This window comes from Ursus maritimus, unplaced genomic scaffold (assembly GCF_017311325.1).
Source record: "Ursus maritimus isolate PB19 unplaced genomic scaffold, ASM1731132v1 scaffold_33, whole genome shotgun sequence".
NCBI classification, from domain to species: Eukaryota; Metazoa; Chordata; class Mammalia; order Carnivora; family Ursidae; genus Ursus; species Ursus maritimus.
In genome coordinates, this window is record NW_024425897.1 from 12724607 (window position 1) to 12749232 (window position 24626).

At 51.3% G+C, this 24626-nt stretch overlaps 1 protein-coding gene across 1 annotated transcript in view; it reads right to left on the bottom strand.

The window, feature by feature from the left end:
- Nucleotides 1–24626, bottom strand: part of ACACB (acetyl-CoA carboxylase beta) — a 100272-nt gene that overhangs the window by 42519 nt on the left and 33127 nt on the right. The window contains 16 exon segments of the mRNA XM_040619812.1: nucleotides 901–990; nucleotides 1559–1672; nucleotides 1816–1929; nucleotides 5330–5454; nucleotides 5532–5620; nucleotides 7331–7431; nucleotides 9079–9267; nucleotides 11245–11391; nucleotides 13946–14080; nucleotides 14858–15008; nucleotides 16198–16343; nucleotides 18705–18786; nucleotides 19769–19872; nucleotides 19981–20131; nucleotides 22574–22737; nucleotides 24054–24215. Coding sequence (XP_040475746.1) covers nucleotides 901–990; nucleotides 1559–1672; nucleotides 1816–1929; nucleotides 5330–5454; nucleotides 5532–5620; nucleotides 7331–7431; nucleotides 9079–9267; nucleotides 11245–11391; nucleotides 13946–14080; nucleotides 14858–15008; nucleotides 16198–16343; nucleotides 18705–18786; nucleotides 19769–19872; nucleotides 19981–20131; nucleotides 22574–22737; nucleotides 24054–24215 — 2064 coding nt within the window.

Below are 24626 nucleotides of genomic sequence, written 5' to 3' on the forward strand. Positions count from 1 at the left end.
TGTGTAAAGAAGGAACTACTTAGTGTGGGTCTCTCCCCAACCAGACAGAAGCTCCATTAGGGCAGAGCCTGGCTGTTCCCTGCTGTATCCCCAGCGCCTGGCACACAGTGGGTCTCAATATAATTGAACGTTGGAAAGATGGGGGAGAAAGGCTGATAAGCGCTACTGGGTCTCACTGCGGGAAACAGGGAGACCTGAAAAGGAGTCTCTGAGTTGAAACCAGGGAGGAGGGAAGACTGCAGGCCCAGGAGACTCTGGGGCTGTGACATGCTCACAAGCCCCAAACAGTCTCCATGGAGACCTAGTCAACCTTCCACCACCAGGATGGCTGACCCACGGAGTCTACGAAGGTGGCAGAAGAGGAAGTGGGTGCCACAAGGGACCGAGACTCCAAGATCAGAGGGTTTTGCTGCTGGTCACCCCCTTCTCTGCCCCATCACACAGGGAGGTCACCTGAAATTGTCACCTAGGTTCCTTCCAGCTCTCGAGGTTCCCAGCACGAGTCTCCCAAAGGTATGTAATGCAGGGAGTCAGAGGGTTTGCACGAGGTGCCTGGGCTCTTGGTGGCTAGTATCTAGGTGTGCCTTGCCAAGCTGAGGCCGGGATGGCATGTGAGGTCACAGGGATTACCAGCAAGGGATCTGGACTGAGACCTAGTGTGAATCCTGGGCCTGCCACTCCCCAGCTGTAAGACCTTGAGCAAGTCACTCCCCCTCTCTAAGCTTCACTTCCCTTCTCTGGAAGATGGGTGTAGCCACAGTACCTACCTTGTAAAGAGAAGGAGAGGATCCCACACTCGAGGTGTGGGGCCCAGAGTCAGGCACATGGCCAGTGGTCAGCAGGTGCAAGAACCGGCATTTTCGGGATGGAGGCTGTTCCTGGGGGCTCCCTCCTACTTACCTCCAAGGATGCCATGCAGACGACTTTGTTAGCGTGGTAGAAGAAAGTGGGCAGGACATCAAATATGGTTGTTTCTGAGAGTATTAATTTCTATGGGATGGGAAGGAAAGGAAAGGAAATGTGACCAAGTTTCAACCACGGGTCAGATGAATGGAGGGGTGGCGCAGGGAGGGGAAGCCCGTGGTGGCACTATCAATAAAACGTTGCCGGCCTGCCAGGCCCCTTGATCTGAAAGTGGAAACAGTTCTGGGAGGATGGCACCTAAAGTTCCCCATTCCAGAGGCAGAGGGGGTATCTGGAGGCTTGCAAATGATCCAAAGTTGGGGGATGGGGGAGCCCAAAAGATGAAGCCATGACTCAGCCGTGTGAGTGTTCATGGTTTCCAGTAAGCTCCATCACACCTGAGTTCTTAAAACGGCACCTCGCGGGGGAGCCTTGCGGCCTGATGCTCTGTCCCTCCTGCGGGACTGGACCTCTCCCAGAGGCTCCCCGAGGCCCCACGGGGCAGCCCTGGCCACACTGGGCTAACGCGCTGGTATTTGCAACTATGCGCTGAACCCAGGAGCCGGCGCACTGAGGGCATGGGGCGCCCATCTCCCGGAGGCCCCACCCGGGCCACGGTGCTCTGTGGAAGGTGGACAGAAGGCGGCAGCCTCACCTTGAGGTTTTCTGGGCAGAACTGGTGGCCGTACATGTCGATGGCAGACAGGAAAATGGACTCCACCTGGTTGTGCCTCAGCTCGTAGGACGGGAGGTGGGAGGCAATCAGGACCTGCGGTGGGGGGTGGGGGGTAAGCCAACCTTACAGGGGAGAAGCCCAGGGCCGGACTCTGGGATTGGACGCAAGACGGCAGCAGAGGGGCTGTGCACCGTGAGGGACAGGATGCCGGGAGGGACGGCACCCCGCGACCCTACCTGTCTGGCTCTGAGGGCCACTTTGCAATGCTCGCTTTTGCTCAGCTGAGTGAGCTCATTGAGGATGGAGGTCAGCTCTTCCGACAGGGAAGGGTCTGGGCCACAGAGCTCATCCTTTGGGGGACAAAGACAGAATCCAAATGGCTTTCTTCTGCCACAAGGAAACAAGCCAGCACCCACCCTTAGCTGGCGGGTGGTGGGGGGCAGCTACCCCAACAACCAGAAAGCTCCTCTCTGGGCATCCCTGGCATAGCCTGACGATTGCGCTCTCTGCCACTGTCCGCCACGTATCCCCCGCTCATCCACCCGCTAACATGCCCTAAACACCTGCCAAGATCAACAATACAGCTAAGTCTCTACCTACATTAATAGCCAGCCATTATCAGGCAAGCAACTCTACCCTTTACGTTCATTTCCCCAAACCCTCCCACCCCTCTGAGGAGTTATGACAGGATTCCCATTTTACAGACAAGGAAACTGAGGCTCAGAAGCAGTATGCCTTGCCCCCAGGCCACCAAGCACGGGCAAAGTCGAGCCACATCCAAACCCAGGTCTATTCTGTCCTCAAGGCTTTTCTTTCCTCTATACATTGCTGCCTGACTTAAGGGGTTCACAGTTTCAGAGAAGAGGGAGGAGGGGAAATAGAGCCAGGTACAAAGAATAAGGTTCACATGGGATGCTCTAGTGAGGGTGTGGTAAGCCACCCACTGGGAGTCTCCAAGGGGAGCATTCTGGAAGGTCAAGGGCAGCTGCTTACAGGAAGGAGGATCTGGAGTTGCAGAAGTCGTGCAGGGACAGTGGTTCCCATGAGCACCCCTCCCCCCCACCTTGGAACGAGGGACCTTTCTGCCAGAGACCAGAGGGCTGCGTGCACTTGGTCTGTGCGTCTCCTCCTTATGCCCTAAACGCAAGATGGGCTTGGGAATGGCTCAGAGCAGGTGCTCCCCGATACCCACTGAAGACAGAACAATGACTGCTGGGAACATGAACCTCCAGCAACATGGCCCCAGCCTTGCCCCTGCCCAGACTGTTCTCCAAGAAGTCACCAGATGGTGGGGCCAGGGGTCCTTTCTTCGACACCTGCCTCTGCACTTCCCTAACTAGAAACAGCTTGCTCTGTTTTTATGATCAGAACACTTGTTAACGTATTAGTATTTCACACTTGTACAAAACACTAGCCTGTTGGTGCTGAAGAAATCACACAGATTATTCTAAACTTTCTCTCCCTCCCCCACTGTGATTTGCTTTAGAAACCAAGTTCCCTGAAAGACTCAAACAATTTCATTTCAAAGTAAATATTCAATTAACAAGTCTTTTCGGAGAGTCTCCTAGGCACCAGATACCATCAAATGCAAAGAACTCGTCGTTTTCAACAAATGGAACCAAGAGAGCCAAAAGCATAAAGGATCTCGCTCACACATCCCCCAACCACACCTGGTACAACATTTTCAGCCGCCTTCTCCGAGAAACCCCAAGCAAGTGTCCTAGTTCTCTGATCGGGGGGGCCACTCCCCCAGCTGTCCTCTGGTGTACATAATATTTAGCACCTTCCTGCCCAGAAGAGAGTCAGTCTGTGCACAGAGTAATGGACAGCAGGTCCAACAGCTCTCACCCCCAGCCTTTGAATGGCAAGTAGATGGTAATAGATAACAGGCATACCTTGCTTTACAAACACTCAGCTGAAAAAACTCCATGCAAAGGAGATGCTTTGCCAAGGGTTATACTATTTTAGCAATGGCATTCCCCGCAAAGAGTGGACATCTCTTCGGGCATAAGTTCCCAAACCTGGCTGCACCCTGCCATCAACTTGGAAAGCCCTCCCCCCGCCCCAAATTTAATTTTGAAGAATTTCAAAAACTACACAAGAATTAAGGATCAGCTGGGGCACCTGGGTGGCTCAGTCGGTTGAGCATCCGACTACTGATTTCGGCTCAGGCCATGATCTCAGGGTCCTGGGATCGAGCCCTGCGTAGGGCTCTGCACCCAGCAAGAAGTCTGCTTGAGGATTCTCTCTCTCTCTCTCTCTCTCCCTCTGCCCCTCCATCATACACACTCTCTAAAATAAATAAATCCTTAAAACAAAATTAAGGGTATGTACATTGAAAACCCCTATACTGATGATCCAGATTCACCAACTGCTAAACTTTTACTATTATCACCACATCTGCTTTTTCTCTGGTAAGCACACACACACACACACACACACGCACGCACGTGTGCACACATACATTTTCTTTCTTTGAAAATCACCTACAGACACCACAGTCCTTCCCAATAAGATTGTACCTCCTTGAAGAAAAAAGATCTTCTCCTAGCTAACTAAAAAACCATTAAAACACCCAAGAAATTGAACATGAAAGTGATAATATTATATAATATTACTTACATTTTACTTTTACAGCTTACATTTTACTTTCCCATGGGAGAAGCTTTCAAAAAGTACTAATGCCTCGTCCACATCCCCCAGAAAGCCTGACTCAGCTGACCAGGGTGGGGCCTAGGCATCTGTATTTTTTTAACGCTCTCCTGCAGCTACCCCAGGAGATTCTCATGTACCGCTAGGATTAAGAGATCCTCACGCTGCCCTAGGTTTCAAAACGATTCTTTACAAAAATACCAGTATTTACAAATCCATCTTGTTAGGGTGTTAGCTATCCTACAGGCCCAGGCCCAAATTTGGCTCACTGCCCTTTTTTTTAAATAAAGTTTTATTGGCACACGGCCACACTCATTCAGTCACATATTGTCTATGGCTTCTTTCACGCTATGACAGCAGAGCTGAGTTGTTGCAACACAGGCTGTGTGGTTCTCAAAACTATTTACTACCTTTACCAAAAAAAAAAAAAAAAATCTGCCAGCCCCTTTTCGTTATAAGCCAAGCCCACGTCCCTCGTACTATCTGGTGATTCTACGTTCTCCAAATGAGCCATCAGGGACCGTATCAAGGAAAAACATCTTTAGCTATAAAGGATGCTAATTATCATCGAGTAGGAAAAGAAATAAGAAGAAATTCTATGCTTCTCCAAGAAGGGAAAATAAAAAATCCCACGCCAAGACTCAAATCTAATTATCCCCCAGGAACTCATGATTCTGGGGCCAGCCTGTGGGTTCAAATCCCGGCTCTGCATTTAGAAGTTGGGTGCCTTTGGGCAAGCGACTACTTCCCCTCCCTGTGCTCGGCCAAAGCAAGAGAGAACGGTGCGCACCTTCGAGACTTGCTGTGAGAACTAAATCAGCATTTGCAAAGCATGTTAGGAGCGCTCGGTGCATGGTAGGTGCTTCGTGAGTCTGTGCCATGATCTCCCCCCGCGACTGACACATCCCACCCCCCGCCTGGTTTTATCAACAAAGTTTCATTGGACACAGCCGTGTCCATTTGCTTATGTTGTACAAGGTCAGAACTGAGACGGTATGACCAGCAAAAGCTCAAATATTTATACTCTGGCCCTTTCCAGAATGTCTGTGGAGCCCGAGCTACTCCCACGGTGAGTATAGGGCGTCCTTTCCTGCTTACAATCAACATGATCACCAGCTGGTTCTTCTTGGCCACCTGCGCGTGGGAGAAGATGCAGTCCAGCACCTGGGACATGTCTGGCTTCAGCCGCTCCCTGAGGTTTATCACGCACTTGTCGTAGTGAGCTAGAGGGAGACAAAAGGGGTGAGGCTCGGGCCCTCCCGCCCTGTGGGCTTGTCACCAAGGCTGGGGGGACTCTTGCCTTGCTGGAAATGATGCTCCACCCGCAAGTATCTCCGCAGGAGGTCCAACACCACCGCCTTCATGTAGCCGCGGGTCCCGCTGCGGTACCTGGGAGGCAAGGAGAGGCTGTCTGAACCGCCAGCTCCACCTCCTGGGGCGCCCGAGTCTACAGCCGGGCCTTTCGGGACTTCCGAAAGGAGGCTGGACCCCCTACTCCTCAAGGCTGGGAGGGACGTGTGAGTCGGCGTATTTGCACGAACTCTGTAGGCCAAAGACAGCAGCGACTCGTCCAAGGTCATCCAGCCAGCCAGAGTCCAAGCCTGAGCCTTCGGATGGCACCTGCCCATCCCCAGAGAGAGAAGACGGGATGCTGAAAAGGGTCAGCTTGCATACACGGTTGATACCAAAAATGATCAATTAACCACCCTAGGTATAAAGATAGCTTGAAAGATAATTAAACAAAAGATAATTAAACGAAACTTGGAAGACATTTATCAATAGATCCCTATGAAAATGTCACTTCCCTTTTAAAAAACAAATTTTACACTGGATGTCCCCTAAAACATTCTAAATCATTTCTGCACATAGGAAACAGTTTCCTAAGTGACAGGACACTGAGTTTTAAGGACATTAAGACCAGTTTAACCCCAGAGTCACTGACAACAGGAGAAAGAACCTAAAATGTACACTTACTCAAATGTGATCTAAAAGAATATATATATAGAACGGAGCTCTGAAGGGTGTCTGGGTGGCTCAGTCGGTTAAGCATCCGACTCTTGGTTTCAGGGTCATGAGACTGAGCCCTGCATCGGGCTCCATGCTCAGCGGGGACTCTGCTTGAGATTCTCTCTCTCCCTCTCCATCTGCCCCTGCCCCCACTCGCGTGCAAGCGCATGCTCTCTCTCTCTTTCAAATAAATAAATCTTTTATTAAAAAAAAAAAAGAACAGAGCTGGGATATTTATGTTTAACACAGAAAAATCTGCTAGGGGATTGTTCATTTTCTTCTAGGTGTTTCTCTGAAGCTAAAGTGTGGGTTTAAGGTTAGCGACCTTCTGGGGAGGGTCTCTCGTCCTAGCCCTTGGCTGTGACACTCTCTCTTCAGGGGGAATCCACACTAAGACTCCCTTCCCCAGCTCAATCCTAGATGGGCAGTCTGAGTCCCCATGAGCCCAGGTGCTCCCTGAAAAGAAGGGCATTCTCCTAGGGTCCTGCTTCTCTGTGCCTCTGTTTCCAGCACGTGGTAAACGTGAACGCACTTCATCTCCTCCAGTTTAAAACTGTTTCAAGTCTGTCTTCATATGTGAAGCTTTCCTGTGGGGTAGAGCTTTCCCACGACGTGGCAGTTCTTCCTGTCATCAGAACAGTTCAACCTGCTCAAGAGCCATTCAAAATACAAATTCTTCATCCACTCTCTTCTGCAAGGACTTCAAAACCACAAGGACAATCTGTAGAGTCCTTGAAGGCCTATAAAGCCACCGCACCCTGCTGTCCTGTAGGCAAAGCTACCCTGAGGACTCGCTGGGCACCAGCACTTTACGAGCATTAATCCACTCACAACGCAGCAGGACTAATTGCGCACAAAGGGTTTTTATTCCCATTTTACAGACTGGCAAACTGAGATCGCAGGAGAAAAGGGCCTTGCCTGGGGTTTCTGGGGTTAGGACTAGCTATGCCGGGATGGTAATCAGGGTCTCTGGACCCCACGCACTGTCTCTTGGTTGGAGCCTGCCCTGAAGACAGCCCCAGAGTGCTGCATTGGGGTGATGCGCCGACAGTGAGTGGGACGACCGCCCCCCACGGAGGGCCGAGGACTCACCTCTGGACCAGCTGCACAATGCTCTGGGTGTTCATGAAGAAGACCTCCCGTTCGGCCCTCCGCTGCAGGGTGGCCGCGTGGCAGTCCAGGATGGTGGCTATCTGGACGGGCAGACAGGACAGGTCTGGCCACTCACAACCACACAGTCTGCTCACCGCCACGCGGGAGTCACCAGAAAGACCCACCGTGGGCTCCCATGGAGGACCCACCCAAGGCTCATTCAAAACTTGAAAACTTCAGCTCCAAAGCCCTCTCTGGCCACCCAGAAAGAGCTGTTCACCCCGCCTGACCTGTTGCTTGAGGAATTTGAGCTTAGAATGACAACGATCCCATAAAGACACGTGTCTTAGTCCTCTCCACAAATATGAATGGTCTGGGGGAAGGGAAGGGAGTGTCCAACCCCAGAGAAACTGAAGCGGGCTGCGGGGGAAGGGGGGAGTCTTGTTTGTATAACTAGATTTAGCATTATTAGCATACTGTTTTTGGCAACAAAAAATATCTTTAATGAAAAATCTGCACCAACAACAAATTCCTGAAAGGTCCAAACACATTCTTTTCTCAACTGGGGTTTGTTAGAGTTTTGTCTGGTTATTTTTCAGTTGAGATATAATTTACATACCATAGTATTCCCCTCATTCATTCATTCATTCATTCATTTTTTAAGCAGGCTCTATACCCAGTGTGGGGCTCAAACTCATGACCCCAAGATCAAGAGCTACAAGGTCTACTGACTGAGCCAGCCAGGTGCCCCCCCTTTACAGTATACAGCTAACTAGTTTTCGGCTTATTCATGTGCAACCATTGACCACTATCTAATTTGAGAGCATTTTCATCACCCTGGGAAGAAACCCAATAACCATTCACAGCTACTCTTGAGCCCCCTCCCCCAGCCCCTGGCGACCACTTATCCACTTTCTGTCTCCATGGATTTGCCTCTTCCGGACATCTCGCGTACATGGAATCATGCAACGCGTGGTCTCTTATGACTGGCTTCCTTCACTTCGCACGTTTTCAGGGGACGTCTACGTTGCAGTATGAATCCGTATTAGATTCCTTTTCGTGTTGGAACAATAGTCCAACCTCTAGAGTGGTTGACCTCCAGGAATGACCTGATCTATGCTGACCCGTAGCTCCCCAACTCACAAACATGTGGGTGGGGGCATGACGATGGAACGCAGCCCTTCTAACCAGACCAAGGGCAGAAGGTAAAACTGACAGAGGAGGTTCCTCCAAATGCAAATTACCTTAAAAAACACTTGACAAAGCAACACCCCCTCCTCCACAAAAAAAAAAAAAAAAGGCAGCACAAAATCAGGAAAACATAGCATTACTAGAGATATTTCATCCTACCCTGGAATGTTTTCCATTATTTAAATATTCTATATACCTAGGGCCCCAAGATGATCACCTTACAAACACCAAAGGAAGAAAATCAAAGCTACAGGCTAGCAAGAAAATCCCACAACCGCCTCTGTTTCAGCCAGAAATGTTGGGGGAAACGCTGCTTGTATTTGAACCAACTGTTAACTCCTATTCTGAATCCGAGTTTTATGGAGTAAGGCCCAGTAACTGTGTTCATCTCAACAACGTTGGGGAAAATGCTGGGGTTCTGCTGAGAAGGGCTTGAAAGGAAACTCTCAGCCTGCGCCATCTTGGGTGCTCGACCAGAGGCCATGGTGGCCGGAAGTTGAGTTCCCAAGGCGGCACCTGCGGGCCCCCCAGTGGGGCTGGGGAGGCGGGGTACGCACCTGCTGGCTGGGGAACTGGCACAGCACCGAGGTGATGTTGCTGGCGTACTGAGCCATCACCCTGCGGACCGACTTCTCCACGGGGGCGGGGATACGGCCGGACACACTGGTCATGATTTCCTGCAGCTCCAGCAGCGGCAGTGATGGGTGCCGGAGGGTCATCATGAGCTTTTGCACCCACTCCTTCAGCTGAAGCGGGGACCACAGCGTTAGCCAGAGGCCCTGTGGGGGGCATGGGCACTGCCACCCTCCACCGGGCACCCGACACACTCAACCCATCCAGATCCTGTACCCAAGGAGCCAAACATCGAGACCCAGAAGCTTCTGGGACATTCTGAGTGGAATGGCCCCCTGACTACAAGGGGAATGCCCAGTTTCCCTGCACCCCCCTCTCTCTAGGAACCCACACAGCCAGCATGGTGTGAGAATAGAACACAAGGCCATGTGAAGTGCTAACATTTGTGGACATTTGCTTAGTGCCAGACAACGCTCTAAAACCTTTATTTGTATGTTCTCATCTGATCCTCAGAAACAACCCTACAGAGTAGATACAATCATTATTCCCATTTTACAGTTGAGGAAACTGAAACAGAGAGGTTGATGAAGTTACCCAAAGTCACCCAGCTGGTGAGAAGCCAACCCAGGCCATTCAGCTCCAGGGACTCTTCACAGCTGCCCTACAATACCTCCGGGTGTCCCAGCAGCTGAAATGTTGACGGTCTCTGAATGAGAAGGATAATGGTGCTGACTCCAAAGGAGTTGTGTCATTTAAAAATGAAAGAATGCGAGCCCCAGCAAGTGCAAAGACTAAATAAATGTTGCAGGTTTAGTGATCACAGTCAGGCTGCACAGCAATCAGGAGCTAAGGGTATGGACTCTGAAGCCAGATGGCCAGGGCTCAAATTCCATCTTTGCCTTTTCACAGGGCAAACACGGCAAGTTTCTTAGTCTCTCTGTGCCTCAGTTTCCTTAGCTGTAAAGTGGAACTAATATCATAGGTTGTTGGGAGGATGAAATGACTTACTAAATTTCAAGTGCTCAGAGTAGTAGTTGGCACAGTGTACTGGACAGTGGTTGGCCATTGTACCACCATCACCACCGTCACCCCCAGCACCAGCATCACCACCATCGTCACTACCACCATCACCACCATCACCACCAGCATTACCACCACCACCACCACCACCACCACCACCACCACCATCAACGTTACCATCACCAACATCATCACCCCCACCAGCATCACCATCACCCCCAGCATCACCAGCACCACTGTCACCCCCAGCACCAGCATCACTACCATCATCACCACCATCACCACCAGCATCATCACCACCACCAGCATCACCATCAACATTACCATCACCAACATCATCACCCCCACCCGCATCACCATCAACACTACCACCACCACCACGACCAGTATCACCTCCTCCACCATCACCACCACTAACATGTTTTGCTACTCTGAGATAGGTTGTGACAGATAATTTTATCGCTATTGATATTGAGTTTAGCGCCATGGATCTTTCACTGAGGTCTGCAAATGTGAAAACTTCTGACTTCTCTACAGAATAAGTAGGCAATGGGCCCCTGGGATGAACAACGAACAGACTGTGTCCCTGAACAAAGTGATCTCCTCACTCTCTAAGACGTGACCCACGCGGACTTCTTGTTTATTTATTTATTTTTTAAAAAGATTTTATTTATTTATTTGACAGACATCCAGCGAGAGAGGGAACACAAGCAGGGGGAGTGGGAGAGGAAGAAGCAGGCTCCTAGCGGAGGAGCCTGATGCGGGGTTCGATCCTATAACGCCAGGATCACGCCCTGAGCCAAAGGCAAGACGCTTAACGACTGAGCCACCCAGGCGCCCCCGGACTTCTTGTTTAACTTCCTGCTTAAACATTCTCTGGGCTGAGATGAACACAAAACCAATCTAGCTTTTACAACAGTTTATAATCAAAGAGAACATACGCTGATGTTTACAATCAGACGAGGATGTTCCTGAGAAGAAGCCCTTTGTAAAAACAACAGAGGACTAGCCACTCTTCCATACCCGACTCCAGTAAAGACCTCGGAGCTCATGGAATAAGCCCTCCTGGCTCCTCACACAGACCTGCACACGGGTGTAGAATACACACCTATCGTTTGCACGTGACCTACCTTTGTGCTAAAAATAGGCTCCGGCAGACAGTAGCCACTCATGACGTTGGTCAGGTTTTCCAGGACATTGTGGAAAACCTGGTGCAGTTTCTCTCCCACGATGGGCAGAGTTTGCTGGGAAGGGAGCTCTCCTGTGAATGGCTTGGCCTGATGAGACAAAAGAACCGGAGGTCAAGGACACGTGCCTCCTGAGACGAGATAAACAGAGGGGCGACGCAGCCTGACCAGGACAGTCCACGATATAATGAGGATGAAGCCTGAGGGGAAAAGAACAAAAAACCCCACAAGAACACATACTGGAAAGTCAAAATTGCTAAAATCCCACCCCAAGGTGGGTTTCCCAAATCTCCCCCGCGGCAAATGCCGTAGTCCATTGTTAGAAGCTCCCAGTGATTTTGGAAGAAGTTACATTCTTTTGTTTTGCTCTGCTTTCTAATCAAAATTATCTCCCTATCTTCCCATTTATTTTCCATCTTTATTGAATCCTGAAGATAAACAGCAGGATGGAAATTTATGAAGTTCTCATGCAAATGTCCCAACTTTTTGTAAATCCTCAACCTTTAGCCTTAGAGAACCAAAAAAATGAAAAGCTCTCCCAAGGGGCAACCCCGACCCCAGGAGCCCATTTATTGATTCATTCATTGTAAAAATGTCCACTGAACACCTACTACATGCAGTCCTGGGACCCAGGAGCTTTGGGATGTGCTGTTCTGCTGACCTGGAACCCTCAGCTTCCTGGCCTCTCCCCTGTCCCAACCCTGTGGGCTTGTCTCATCCTTCGAGATGAACTGGAGGATCTCCTTCTCCACAACCTGGTGCTGGCTTCTCCAGCTGGGCACCCACAGCAGGGGCCACGGGCAGCCCCTCTTACTGCACAAGGGCTCATCTCATAGGCACACATGAACGCCCAGGGACTGGTGGCCGGGCCCTGTCTCATGAACCTGGCATGGGAAATGGTTGCTGAATCACGTGCAGGCACACAGACCTTTCTGGTGATCTGAAAAGGCTCAGTCTATTTCTGGTTTTGGGAACCCACAACAGAGAATAATGAAAAAAATGAGAAGAAAACTGATAGAATATTCTGGAAAAAAGAGGCAACGTGTTTCTTTTTGAAATGCTCTTACTAGCCTTTTATTCCCCCCTGAGCATATGTACTAATTATTACAGAAGGAAAAAAACACAATTCAGGCATGAATGACAAGCTACCCCTCCATATGCACGCCTTGCTTAGGACGGTGTAAACGTTCATTCATTCAGCAGCAAGACCTGTTTTGGGTTGTTGTTTTTTTCTGAGTACCCTGTATGCCCCATGCACTGTGCCAGGCACCAAGAATACAGTGACGAACAAGAGAGTGGTCCTTGACTTCAGAAGTCACAGTTTCATGGGAAAGCTTAACGATCAGTTATAAGAATCTAAATCAGAGGTCCCACTGGGGCCTGACTTCAGGGCCATACATATCACAAATATTCTGGTACCCTCTCTGCTGGTCCGAAGGACGGGGTCCTGCCCCCACAGCACCGGAACCTCTGTGTATACAACCAAAAAATATCTGTGGAGCACCTCCTACATGCCTGCCCTGTTTGGGAATCTAGCAGGGGGCGAGTAAGACAAAATGTACTGGGCTCATGGTGCTTCCAATCTCGGGGATGCCAAAAATTACACCCACGGGACAATCAGTGAGACACGTCGTCTCTCTGATCATGAATGACAGTGCCAGGGAGAGAAGGATAGCAGGGCAGGAGGATGGGGAGTGTAAGGTCAGGTGTGTGTGTGTGTCATTTTTTAAAGGGGGCTCAAAACAGGAGCCTAAGGAGACAAGGCAACTCTATAATATACTAACCTAGATGTGTTCCTGGATTTGGGTAAAAACTAAAGAAATACAGTCGTGTTCACTGCAGCATGACTCACACCAGCCAAAAGACAGAAGCAACCCGAGGATCCATCAATGGAAGACTGGGTAAACAAAATATACGCTACGCAAACCACGGACTGTTACTCGGCCTTCAAAGGGAGTGAAGCATGGACACCTGCTACAACACGGATGGGCCCTGAGGACGTTATTCTAAGTGAAACAAGCCAGCCACAAAAAGACAAATATCGTACGATTCCACTAATACGAGGTTCCTCGAGGAAGTCAGATCCCTAGAGAAAGAGCGACTGCCAGAGGCTGGGGGAGGGAGGAACGGGGAGTTAGTGTTTAATGGGTGTAAGAGTTTCAGTTTGGAAAGATGAGAAAGTTCTAGGGACGGATGACAGTGCTGGTCGTACAACAGTGTGAATGCCCTTAACGCCACTGAAACGCACCCTTCCAAACGGTTCAGACGCTGAATTTCACATTGTATACTTTACAGTTTACACGGGAGTACTAAGGAGATCTGCATAACCTATGGAGTTCAGGGAGTAATCATGTATCAATAGCGCTTCATCCATTGTAACAATATTATCTACTCTCTGTACTTACGTGTCAATAACTCAATACGAAAGTGCGCAATCGGAGTTTTACTCTGGGTGGGCTAGTGAGCTGCTGGTGTGAGGGGTGTGAGCAAAGTGGGCGTGCTTCTGTACCCATCACACTGGCTGCTGGGGGCTCACAGAGGCAGGACAAGAGCCGGGAGCAGTCAGCCAGCTCTGTTCCCAGAAGAGGCAGAACCGTGAGCGCTCCTGAGCCAGCCGGGGTGGCTGCGCTGGGGTGCGACGTACCGGGTGCACTTTGGAAGGGTCATCGAGCTCCAGCCTGGCCACCACACAGCCTGCCTCCAGCATGGCCCCCGGGCGCTTCATGTACTTCACCCGGCCACTTTCCTGCACGCTCAAGGTCATGATCATCTTCATCACCTGTTTTGCGGGAAGGAGAAATAAGACGAGCCCACGGGGACTGGCTTGTGCGTGTGACAGCCAGAGTCACCCAGAACTAGTACTCCGGAGCAGCTGGTGCTCGGTCATTTAAACAGAATGACTCCCTGGGCAGAGCTCAAGTGTAAAGCATGGAGGGAACAAGCATTTGCCAGAAGCCTGCTGTGTGCCAGGCTCAGCGCTGTTCATGAATTGTCTCCATCTGCAAAGCCAGCTAGGGAGGCGGGTCATGTACTGCACCCATTTTACAGACATGGAAACTGATCTTTATTTGTAAAGTAAAGCCTCTCTCTTAGAAATACAGTTAAATTATATTATGTGGGGGTGCTTAACACACACATTCCTAAAACCTGGTGCATTTTGTGACCGGCTCCTTTTTTAAAGGCAGTGAGAGGGGCGCCTGGGTGGCACAGCGGTTAAGCATCTGCCTTTGGCTCAGGGCGTGATCCCGGCATTGTGGGATCGAGCCACATCAGGCTCCTCCGCTATGAGCCTGCTTCTTCCTCTCCCACTCCCCTGCTTGTGTTCCCTCTCTCGCTGGCTGTCTGAGGTTTTCCCTTTGAATACTGCAGTGAATTGGGGCTGAATCCCCCATACTGGTTCTCTGAGGAATGGGCAGATGGTGGCCCAGGGGAGAGGTGAGGCCCACCAGCTCGGGTGCAGGGGTGCAGGTGCAATGCGGGATGGACCTCCCCCGGGAAGTGGAATGGAGGGGAGGCCTGGCTGCGGCCCCACCCCGAGGACCGGCTCTGCGCTCACCTCCATGTCAGCGTAGCTGCTCCCAGCCTCAACGTGGCCCCCGTCCTCCACCGTGTACTGCAGCAGCTTCCCAGCCGAAGGGGCTCTCAGGACCGTGGGATCGTTCTCTTTCTCAAACACACACGTCTTGTTGCCGATGGTAATACGGTAACTGGGAGACAGAAGGAGAGGGCGGGCGGGTAGATGGAGGGGGACCATCCACCCAGCATCCTCAGGTCTGGCTGTCCACAGTGTTTCCCCCTTCCTGAAGGCAGCCCAGAGTGTCCCCCTGGGTGTGCTCTGTGGGATTCCACTTGCCCAAATGCTAGCATCTGACGGTTACCAGGGAGATACAGGGAATGAATGGGGTGAGCAAAGCGTGTGACCCTTTCCTGGCTGAAAACCAGTTCCTTTTACTGATATAATTCTAAGAGGCATGGAGAAAGCAATTGATATTATCCAGTTAATATTTACGGACTTTAAGCCTTCACCTTATAACTGAACTGCGCAGAGTATACCCTAGCGGGGGTTATTCAAATAATCTTGAATATTCTTGGCAGACAGAACATGGCTGAAAAAGAGGTAATAAAACAGTGCTCTGGCTGGGATGAAGCCAGTCTGCCTTCTTCCAAAACTTGGAGGATAGGGAAGGGAGACAATTCTCTAAGTGGAGCTGTTGCAGGCATGCAGCCTGTGCCCACCCCCACCCCCACACTCTGGCCTGATTCTCCTGGGCTGGAGTGGGGGAGGAAGTCCGTGCCGCCTGCTCAGCCCAGCTGGTCTACGCTTCATTGTATGAGCTCAGCGTGGTCAGATGCGCCGGAACAGGAGGGTCTTTGGGGGAATCTCATGATGCCTCCGCGCTAAGTGCTTCCGGGGCAACCTGCATTTCGCTTGTCCTGGTACACAGTGACCAGTCCTGCCCCTTCTGCTTGTTAACTACGTCATGTGTGCCAACAGGTTCCACGAGTCATGACCGTGGTCTTATCCCAACACCTAGCCCTGTGCCCAGTATAAGCAGCTGCCGCCCTCGCTGGATGGCTGTATCTCCTCCAAGCCTGAGCTCAGACAAGGGCCAGCTATACGTTGTCACACGCCTTGCAGGCCCTGGAGCTGGGAGTCACGACCCATTCGGCTCTGGATCCTCCCACATTACTAGAAGTGGGCCTCTTGGGAAACTCCCCAAAACATCTGCCAGTTTGGTGGATGTCCAGCCAAGAGATTAACCTCTCCATGGGCCCCAGAATTTACTGGAGAAGCTACTTTATCTAAGACCCTTCGGCTGCACATAGCTGGCTTTATATTTTTGAGCCCCGTGGGAAAGCGTGGCTCTGTGTCGCGCCCCTCCCCCCGCCACGTACCTGTCAAACTCTTCTTTCATGTAGGTGGTATAGCTGTTACCATTATAGGACAGCAGCAACCCCCCGTCGCTTAGCCGGTGGGCGTCGATCTCGATGTGACAGTCGTTCATGATGAGGACGAACATGGTCAGAGATTGCCGGGCCACCTGCGGGGACAGGCTCAGTGTCCCTGCCTGAATTCAGGAGGCCTGCTTGTCCCTGTGCCCCAGAGCACCCTCTGCACCCCCTCCCAGGAGCAAGGGCTAGTGTCCACAGTGGTGTGCACTCTCAGGGAGCAGCTGACGGGGCTGCAGAGAGCCTGCAGTCAGTGCACCGCATCTGTCCCGGGGGTGGGGGGGACTAATGGCCACCGGCTGCAGATATAGTTCGGCCTGGTCATCTCCTGCCAATCACGTGCCCTTCTCATTGCTGCCTCTAAGCATCAGCCCCAACTAGGGCCACCCTGAGTAGCAGGGAAGGTGGGTGGGGAGGTGGGGGGGGTCTCCTGTGGATGAAACAGCCCTGGAGACTCCACCAGTGACCAGGACTCTGCCGTCCCCTGACCCAGCTCTGCGCAGGGGCACCCAAGACATTTGGGACACTCGAGAGAGGCACAGGTGGCCAGGCCCGGCCTCAGCTCTGTACTTGGATCTGACATACTAGCCCTGGGTTCACTGTGGGTGTGCTCTCTCAGAAGACAAAACACCCTCAAGAGCCCTCAGACCTCTAAGATACATATGCTGAGACCAAAGGTAGCAAGAAATAGAGGAATGTTTATTGCAACATTACTCATGGTAACAGGAAAACTGAGACACAAACTAGCTATCCCACAACCTTGCAATGGAATACCCTAAACCCACACTGTCAAATAGGGCAGCCCGGAGCTAGGCTGGCTATTTACCCGTAAATTAATTTAACTTAAATCATATATAAAATTCAGTTCCTCAGCACTCAGTAGCCCCAGGTGGCCCTACTGGAGAGCATGGACACAGACCATCTCCGTTCCTATGGAAAGTTCCACTGGACTGTTGCCTATAGACACCAAACTGACATTGAGGAAACTTGTTAATAACACGGGAAAACTTTATGCCGTGATGAGATCAAAGCAGTAAAACAGTATTTGCACCATGATCTCAACTTTGCAAAATCAGTGCATAAGGAAAAAAAAAATTAGAAGAGATTTGCTAAAACCTTAATGGGGATTGCCTCCCAGGGTCAACACAGGATGGGTTTGTTCTTCTGATGTTTTATGCTTTTTTAAATTTCATACAGTAAGCACGTGTCATATTTAAAATCACGCTGGGGGACCAGGCCCCCCAAAATAGCCAGGAAGCATGGAGGGGTAAAGCGGAGTGGTTTTATGGCATGCCCCCACGGAGAACGTGCTTGCTTGGCCACACTAACCCCGAAAATGTCCAAAGCTGGAAGCGTTCCATGTGCTCAGTCATCGTAAAAATAAAGGAACAGAACTTAAAAATTCTGCCTCAAAGGCAGACTCGAGCTCTGTTATCCTTTCCCTCCCAAGAAGGAGGCCTTAGCTTCTTGGGGACATTTTGCCCCCAGGGGTCAGCCTGAACCAGACCCAGGGCCTGATCCTGGGCCCACACATCTCAGATACTCTGATATTCTCTGCTGCAATGACCTCAGACGCCCCAGGAAGGTAACTGGAAACTTCTGACAGAGGACAGCGTGCCGAGTAAACCTCTAGGGAACCCGTGGTGGGCCAGGGAGAGATCAGAAAGCCATACGCTGACCTTTGGTGCGGACATACAGGACACAGCGGGCCTCACAGCCCCTGGAAACGGACCCACACACTATGCCAGCTCGGCAGTGGTCCTGCTCATGCTCTGAGTCGGACTGGATACTGTGTCCCCAAATTCATGTCCTTCCTGGCACCTCGGCACGTGACTTCACTTTTAATTAGTGTCTTTGCAAATGCAGGTAGTTAGATGGAGTCCTACTGGAGCAGGGTGGGCCCTCAATGCGATCTGAGTGGTATTCTTCAGAGCAGAGACACACAGAGGGAAGACAATGTAGACACACACACACACACACACACACACACACACACACACACACACAGAAAAGGCGGCCACATGAAGCCAGAGGCATAGCTTGGAGTGCCGGTCTACCAGCCACGGAATACCAAGGACAGCCCTACAACCACCAGGAGCTAGGAAAGCATGAAACAGATTCTTTCCTGGAAACTTCAAAGAGACCAGGGCCCAGCGGACACCTTGATTTTAGACTCTGGCCTCCAGACTCTGAGAGCACACACTTCTGTTGTCTGAAGCCACTGGCTCCACGGTACTTTGTCACGTCAGCCCCGGGACACTCGTACATGCTCCGTGGTACACTGTGCGTATTGCTCAAGCCTGCACGTGCCAAAACCCCAAGCGCTTCGGTTTCAAGGGCACGGGACTGCCCGGGGAGTCCAAGGACCCAAGCACGAGCAAGTCCACTCCAGACAGAAAAACTCCCACCAGCCTCCAGAGTGCTGGAGACAGCCGAGAAACCGGGGCCTTCACCTTGAGAATGTACTTAACACCTCCATAAATTAGTTCCACATCCACGATGTTCAGCAGAGAAGCTGCAGGAAGGACCTGGCCCCTGAAAGAAAAGACAGACGTGCGGTCGGCTGTGGGAATGAACGAGAACGCTCGGGCCACCCTCTGGATTTGAACAGATCACCCAGCTCTTCGCCTCGCCTAAGCACCACCACATCTGGCTGTATTTAAAACGCTAAATCCGAGGCACAGGCAAGGAACAGGACCCTGCTCAGAACTTAAGGGAACAGCGCTTGCTGAAGGGTGAGAAATTTGAAAAGGGCTTTCCAGGAAGCAAAATCCACAACGCTCATTCTGGGAAAAAATTCCCGACGTGGGAATCGTGCCACCTGCTTAGGAAGGAAAGCGACACACGCATTGGACTCTTATTACTCTGCACATGCACGATGACCACGCGCTAACATCTCTCATCTTTTTAAAGTCGTTTTGGCAGCTTCGTTTGCCTATCACAGTGTCTCTGGGGGTGATTTCTGCCTCTACCCCAGGACATTTGGCCATGTCTGGAGACATATCTGATTGTGGTGACTCCTGGGGGGGGTACTCTGTGGCCCAGGGATCCTGTTAACTTCCCACAGTGCACAGGACAGCCCCCGCAATAAAAAAAAATCAATCAGCTCAAAATGTCAAGGGTGCCAGGGCTGAGAAACGCTGCTCCATCCTATCAGTGAGCACCTGGTCCTCTTCACTCGCCACACCTCATTCGGGCAAGGGTCTGGAAGGAATCTTTGCAGAGGTGACCGATCACCTGCTTTGCTTCTCAAGTCCACCTCGTCTCTGAACTCAAGTCCTGTGAAGTACCTTACCCAAGTCAGCATGAATAGGCACACAGCGCTCGGCCTGCTACCGGCTGCCTGGAGAATCCCACCCCCAGCGGCCTCCTCCCGGGCGGCCTCGGTTCACAGGCGAGGCATTTCAGAAGCAGGCACATAGGAGGGACTCCCTAACTGCCTGCTGGCGGATTATCTGCCTTACTTGCCATTAACACACATCCCAGGGGGGTGGGGGTAATTACCCCTGCACCCTACCTTTCCAGCGAGTGTAAGAAATCCGTCATGCAAGTTCTGAACATCGCATCGGCCACGTTCAAGGCTCCGCACACCACCCCGAGCATGATATCCGGCTTCTCCGCCTAGGAGAGACTCCACGCTTCAGTGTCGGTGGTGACCAAGTCCACGGGGAGCCGACGGGGGTGGGCGGGAGTCCGTGACCCCAATGAGAGAAGCGCGCAGCTCCCCACCTGCACTTTCTCGGCGATGAGGTAATCCAACCAGCCTGTGTCGATGTCATTGTTCTGGAAGCGCTCAGTCTCCAGCAGGTTAATGAGATACTCCACGGTGGTTCTGAAGTCGCCCCGGATGGACAGTTCCTTCAAAGCCACCACCATGTTCCTTGAGGGGAAAGGCACATGGATTGTCTTCCAAATTAATATATACGTCAACAGAGCTCCTGCTCGGGGAGCCCAGAATAGCACAGCTAAGAGGGGGCCTAAGCCAGGCGGCCCAGGTGTCAACCTCGGCTCCAGCATTTACTGGTCAGGCAACCTTGGGCAAGTGACTTAACCACTCTGGGCCTCAGTTTCCTCATCTGGAAAATGAGGAAATAGCCCTGAGTTCACACAGGGGCTGGAAGACTAAAATGAAACAATCCATATAAAGAGCATAGTCACTGATAAATAAGGTCAGCCGCTATGAACATGATTAATGATCGTGATTGTAATTATTATTAACCATGGCCCGTCGCTCCCCTCTCTCCAGCTGGACCTATTCAGATCCCCGTGTCCCAGAGCACGTGCCACCCCTGGCCGTCCACAGAGCTGCTCTGCTGGGTACGCACACAGTGCACCTAAGGAACACCCACCTACAGTGTGGCGGTCACCTGTCTGCACGGGCTTGGTCGATCACCACCTTCCATTGTCCAGAGGGGTGGCCTCTCCCCAAAGAGGGCGCTAGTCCAAAGGGCTGACCCCCCCCCCCAAACTCCCTATGAAATCACAGGGAGAGTGTTTTGTACCAGAGAAAGAGGAGGAGGCATTAGAATAACTCTCTTCCTGGGAGAGGAGAGCTTTCACACCTGTCATGGTGATCCTGAGTGCATTCAGCAGGCATGGCAAAGGGGCAAGGGGAAATGAAAATGCACTGAGGTCAAATGAGCACGTCGACAATCTCGGGAAAGTCAGGTGCAGCACCAGAGTCTGCATGTAAGCGTCAAGCTATTGGGCTTAAGGGTGACCAATTTGTTCCAGCTTGCTCAGGACATGCCCAGTTTTGGCAGCGAGAAATCCCAAATCCTGGGAAACCCTCGGTCCCGGGGAAGCTGGCACAGCTGATCCCCCTATTAGACCCTGTTAGTGGCACCTGGGTGGCTCAGTCAGTTACGTGGCCGACAAGATTTCTGCTCAGATCATAATCTCAAGGTCGTGAGATCCCTGCGTTAGGCTCTGCACTCACTGGGGAGCCTGCTTAAGGTTCTCTCTCTTCCTCTCCCTCTGCCCCTCCCCACTTTGCTCTCCCCCCCCCCCAAAAAAAGCCAGAATTTTTCCCTCTGAATTCTTTTAAAGTCCATACTGGTCATTCCCAGCATAGGACAAGCCACAGGCCGTTTCCATCAGAGATCAGAGTGGGCTAGACTGGCTGGACTCCCTCTCCCTTCAATTTTTCACTCGGCATGATTAAAACTAATTACATAGGGGCGCATGGGTGGCACAGCGGTTAAGCGTCTGCCTTCGGCTCAGGGCGTGATCCTGGCGTCATGGGATCGAGCCCCACATCAGGCTCCTCCGCTATGAGCCTGCTTCTTCCTCTCCCACTCCCCCTGTTTGTGTTCCCTCTCTCACTGGCTGTCTCCGTCTCTGTCAAATAAATAAATAAAATCTTTAAAAAAAAAAAAACTAATTACATAAAGCCATCAAAGAAAGCCCACTCATCAAAATCACCAAACTCAATTTAATTCATGACTAAGTGCCCTGGACTAGATAGATTTTAATACTTTTTATTATTTTTTAAATTTTTAAAAAAGATTTAAAAATTTTTTTTTACAGAGAAAGAGAGAGGGTAAGGGGGCGAAGGGAGAGAAAATCCTAAGCAGGCTCCATGCTCAGCAAGGAAACTTATGTGGGGCTCGATCTCACCACCCTGAGATCATAACCTGAGCCAAAATCAGGTCAGAAGCTTCACCAACTGAGCCAGCCAGGCGGCCCTACAGATTTTATTTTAAAGTAAGCTCCACACCCAATGTGGGGCTTGAACTTACAATCCCGAGATCAACAGTTGCCCGCGCTAGCCCCTGAGCCAGCCAGGTGCCCTGATTATAATGCTTTCTCAACAAAATGTCCACACAGTCTTTGGGATTTTTCACTCTAAACACAGGAATATTTAATTACAAAGTGAGCTGGTTTTACCTTTTGCGTTCAGGGCAAGGCAGGAGACACAGAAGAGGTGGCTGTCTGGGGATTCGGGAACCCCTTTGTCAATGTGGGTTTCTCCAGGACCTACGTCTAAGGTTTAAATCGAAAGAAGTCCCCCCACACACATTTTCTTAAAAAAGCTCTAGCACGTGGCACGTTTTAAATTTTGGAATCCCCTTGAACATTCTTTGGATCTCCTCCAAGTGCGACCTGTAATGAGCTCAAGACCAAATGACCTTGGTGGGCTCGTGAGCTCCCCTGACTTCACGGCTCTCAGATACAGGAAGAGGGCAGACTTTGCCCTTGGGCTTCAGCAAAGGGCATTGAAGACAGGGTCTGCTCTGTGATTCACTCCTTTACCGCCTGAAGTGCTTCTAGCTTCTGGAAAGAAGGAGGGAAAGGAGGAGGGGAGGAGGGAGATACTAACGAAATGGCCTCTTCCCGGTTCTCTCCCCAGGAGAAGCAGTGCCCGAACTGGGAATCAGCAAACTCGTGTAAGCCGCCGGCAGCCGCTACGCTGAAGTAACCCCACACGTTCTTGTTGCTCCGGAAATTCAGCTCCTGAACCGTTCCAGAGCTTGGCTTAAACCCCTGGAGCCGGGATAGCAAAAGCAAAATGGGGGGGGGGGGAGATCATCACTCCAGATATATTTGCATCAAAATTAAACCCTAGACACACCCGAGAACCCCCATAACCCAAAACTTAGTGGGATCAATGGAACCCTGATCTCTCCCACTGGGGGTGCGGGTGTACCCACGTCAAGACGTCGGTGCGTGCGTGTAATTTTTACTTTAAAAAAAACTATAAAAATAAATAACCACGTTGGGATGGGGGAGGAGGTATAGACACAGTAGGGGGAACGCTGCTCACTGAGGGAGCTGAGTGGAAGTGCATTCTGGTTTTATAAACGACATTGTCAGTCATAAAAAGTTTAAATGGAAGAGAAGAAGGGCTGGATTTCAAATTCTGGATTATGAAAATGCCAGCAGATAAATGTGATGTGAACACACACCTAATTTGCTTATGGGGCATGGGGGTGGGGCGGAAAGCCCATCCCCCTGAGTATCATTTTGCTAAGGGGGGGGTGGACGTGGACCCTCTCCCTGGGATTAGGGCTCCTGGCATGTGTAGTGGAGGCATCCGTTTTGAGAGATGGGGAATTTCAGGTGCCCGGGCGATTTCCACTCTGAGCTCTCTGTCCTCCCAGGCCCCTGTAAACAGGCCATCATCCCCCTAAAAAATACCCATTTTGCTTGTGCACCACCAGAGTCCGTTGTCTGCAGCCAAAGATGCCAAGCTGATACAGCTACCATAGCGTCCAATTCTTTAATTAGAAGGGGAGGGAGGGAGACAAACACCTCTCTTACCCCAAGTTTCTTAAATGTAATCATTAAACAATGAGGTTGTGGTAGATTATGGAGACAATGTGACAATCAACCGTAAGTAAGACAGATACCAGCTGGCTGGTTTTTCAAGGCACAGAGAAGAACAAGTCACAAAGGAACTCCTTACAAGGGACCAGCCTCCAATTAGGGTGCAGCAAAGAGTCCGGGGGCCAGAAAACCAAGGACCCGGGTTCTAAAGCTGGCTGCTTGTCCCAAAGATGAACCCATAGGGTCCAACCCTGGGGCTGGGTCACAGCCTCAGCAGGTGCCAGGCACGAAGCAAGACCCTAACGTCTCGAGCCATAGCGCAGGGACACACTGCCTGGCAGGGGCACGATCCTGTACGTGAGCGATGAGATGCGTGAAGGTACCTGCCCCGGTCCCTGGCACACACACTTCCCATCAATAAACCACTGCCCTCCCATGCCACGGTTTCCCTGTCTGTACTTGGAGAAGCCTGGGCGTCTCAGCCAAAGCTAACATTCAGGGTCTGCCCCATGCCGGGAGCCCCCAAAACTTGCCTCATCGGGGTTCTCACTGGTGATTCTAGCCGCAATGACATGGCCTCGGGCGAGTGGAGGGTTGGCAGGAGTGTCGAACGAAATGGGTGTCACCCCCCACGGCGACTCTCCATACAGAAGCCGGATATCCTTCAGGCGGTGCAGGGGCACCCCCATGGCAATCTGAAATGACGAAATCCACCCCGCGGACGGTCAGGCCCCACGAGCACCCTGGCCCCCAAACACCAAGCACACTGCTAGATGCCATGGAGGCAGAGGTGCCGTGAATGACCTCAGGTATCCCGAGCACCTGCTGAGCAGACGGCACTGTGCCACATGGTGGCAGGAGAAGCAAAGCAAGAGAAAGGCAGAGGGGTCCCCAGCGTGGCTCAGTTGGCTAAGCGTCTGCTGTCTGCTCAGGTCATGATCCCAGGGTGCTGGGATCGAGTCCCGCTTCGGGCTCCCTGATCAGCAGGGAGCCTGCTTCTCCCTCTGCCTGCAGCTCCCCCTGCTCACGCATGCGTGCTCTCTCAAATAAACACATAAAATCTTAAAAAAAAAAAAAAAGTAAAAAATTTTTTTTCTAATTTTATA